Genomic DNA, 2,966 nt, shown 5'->3' with positions numbered 1-2,966 from the left:
TATTCTTATATTTGTAAATCTGCACATATTATATATAAATGCATATCTATAAATTTATATAAAATAAATGTAAACTGTAGACATACAAGTTGTCTGGGACTACAGAAATTATCAATCCAAATTCTTACATGTCTGAATAAATGATAAAATCAGCAAATTGAAGTAATGAAGCTCATATCATAAGATTATAGTAATAGAGTCTGCAGAATAATTTGTGTAGATATTAACTCTTTGACAGTGTATGTATTTATTCATTTGTAACTGGTAATATTCTAAGCACTTTCATTACTTTTCTGCATTTAATCTTCATCAACCCTGAGGTCAAACCTTTTCTTACCATCTATTTTTATGTGCAGTGAACAGAGGAATAGCAGGTAGAGGGGAAGCTGGGTCCACCCCACAGTCCAGCCACGGACCATGGGCCCCTCACCCCATGCGACTCTGGTTTCTGAGGAGTCTGGTGTGTAGGAGGACCCTGGCTTGCTCATGGGGATGTGTGGGGTTTTGCTCCATGAAACCATAGAGCCTCACAGCATTGTCCAATACTGTGGGTAGAAGGGTGCAAATGTTTGGTATGGATTTTCCACAAATGATATTTTAGTGAAGTTCTAAATCGTTCCTATATGGAATACACTTCTGGGAGTTTTTAAGATTCCAGATGGATCCTTAAACCAGAGAATGTAATTCACTTTAGACTTCTCTAAACAACTCTAAAAACAGGGGGACCAACTTCTCCTTTGTTTTCAATAATTCACTATTCATGTCTGCATAAGGCAGTGACACTGCCAATTTCCAGGATTTGTTTATAACAGACACTCAGGAAATCTCATGACTCAGAACTGTGGCAACTTCAGTACAAATCACCCTTTTGATCCACAGTTGTGAATTCTTAGTTCCTGATAAATTTGTTGAATTGCAGATAATTTATAACACCCAAATCTACAGGCCCATGGGCCTTTCTTTGGTTAGAACACACACACACACACACACAAACACAATTTGTTTCAGAGGCTGAAATTACTTTAACCCCAAGCTTTCCTTGGTGGCCTAGGTGAAACCTCATGGCCAACATCACCTGGATGGCCAGCCACACTGGACGGTCGGATTTCATCCTGATGGGACTCTTCAGACAATCCAAACATCCAGCACTACTTTGTGTGGTCATTTTTGTGGTTTTCCTGATGGCGTTGTCTGAAAATGCTTTCCTGATCCTTCTGATACACTGTGACGCCCACCTCCACACCCCCATGTACTTTTTCATCAGTCAATTGTCTCTCATGGACATGGTGTACATTTCTGTCACTGTGCCCAAGATGGTCCTGGACCAGGTCATGGGTGTGAATAAGATCTCAGCCCCTGAGTGTGGGATGCAGATGTTCCTCTATCTGACACTAGCAGGTTCAGAATTTTTCATTCTAGCCACCATGGCCTATGACCGCTACGTGGCCATCTGCCATCCTCTCCATTACCCTGTCCTCATGAACCGTAGGGTATGTCTCTTCCTGGCATCAGGCTGCTGGTTCCTGGGCTCAGTGGATGGCTTCACATTCACTGCCATCACCATGACCTTCCCCTTCTGCGGATCCCGGGAGATTCATCATTTCTTCTGTGAAGTTCCTGCTGTATTGAATCTCTCCTGCTCAGACACCTCACTCTATGAGATTTTCATGTACTTGTGCTGTGTCCTCATGCTCCTCATCCCTGTGGTGATCATTTCAAGCTCCTATTTACTCATCCTCCTCACCATCCACAGGATGAACTCAGCAGAGGGCCGGAAAAAGGCCTTTGCCACCTGCTCCTCCCACCTGACGGTGGTCATCCTCTTCTATGGGGCTGCCGTCTACACCTACATGCTCCCCAGCTCCTACCACACCCCTGAGAAGGACATGATGGTATCTGTCTTCTATACCATCCTTACTCCGGTGCTGAACCCTTTAATCTATAGTCTTAGGAATAAGGATGTCATGGGGGCTCTGAAGAAAATGTTAACAGTGGGACCTGCCTTTCGAAAAGCTATGGAGTAGACCATTTTGAGAGTAATTTACTTTTCCTTCTCTCTGCACTTCACATATGAGAATGTTATGCCAGTGTTATTTCCCAGACTCCAAGACTGCCATGGTGTTTGATCTCATTTTCACACCTCTTTTAGAAATCGCTTTCCTGTACTAGAAAGTTTTTCAATTTACACTCCGTCTCACTTCAAAATGCATTATTCAGTCATATTATATTGATGTTACAGTTACTGAACATCATAACTACTTTAATTCTATAGGAGATTTTCATATTCTGGAAATACATAATGATACTACTTAGAGGATAAAGGTTATAAGGCATAAAATTGAGAGAGAGGGAGAAATGAGGAAGAAAAAGGTTCATAGTTATATAGCTGTTCTTTGTACTACTTTTATTTATGCTAATTTTCTGTAAAATTGAAATTAATTTTAAATTAATAATTAAAATATGTCCCCTCCCTCCCACCTTTTTTGAGCAGTACACATGATATAATATCTTAGAAAACTTCCTGATTGCAATGTAGTTATTCACTGATGAGACAATCCAGCCATTTGTCCACCCTTATTGGAGGCTGTCTTGGCCCACATGGTTGGTTCCTGAAAGATTAAGGTCTGCTATTGAGGATTAACAGTCTTCATCAAGTGGTAGGTTTTGAATCCTGAATTCCATAAGAGACTGTGGAAAACATATTAGCCTGGGGTGAAAAGAAGCTTTAGGGAAGATTTCCAGCACAAAGTGACATCTGAGCTGAGTTTTGAAGTATGTAATTTATTGGACAAATAAGAAGAGGTAGAGTATCAAATATTCAATTGTTCATTTATCCAGTAAATATTTGTTATGCTATATTAAATCTAAAATATTCACTAAATAAAATTCAAAGATGAATACTACATACTGCTTTCCCCAAGAAATTTGAAATAGTAATTATGTGTGCAAATAGGTGCTATAAAGTA

General features: G+C 40.0%; 1 protein-coding gene across 1 annotated transcript; it reads left to right on the top strand.

The window, feature by feature from the left end:
• Positions 1–1,061: 1,061 nt before the first annotated feature.
• LOC100447858 (olfactory receptor 2T4) lies at positions 1,062–2,024 on the top strand. Its single transcript, XM_002809187.3, has one exon. The coding sequence runs from the start codon at positions 1,062–1,064 to the stop codon at positions 2,022–2,024; it is 963 nt and encodes a 320-aa protein (XP_002809233.3).
• Positions 2,025–2,966: the final 942 nt, after the last annotated feature.

The sequence above is a fragment of the Pongo abelii genome, chromosome 1 (assembly GCF_028885655.2).
Source record: "Pongo abelii isolate AG06213 chromosome 1, NHGRI_mPonAbe1-v2.0_pri, whole genome shotgun sequence".
In the NCBI taxonomy this organism is placed as follows: Eukaryota; Metazoa; Chordata; class Mammalia; order Primates; family Hominidae; genus Pongo; species Pongo abelii.
The sequence above is the reverse complement of the archived record's forward strand: the minus strand, read 5'-3'. Positions and strand labels throughout refer to the sequence as shown.

Bases quoted from the DNA above. Each gene is read 5' to 3' on its own strand.
- LOC100447858 (XM_002809187.3), top strand. From the start codon at position 1,062: ATGGCCAACATCACCTGGATGGCCAGCCACACTGGACGGTCGGATTTC.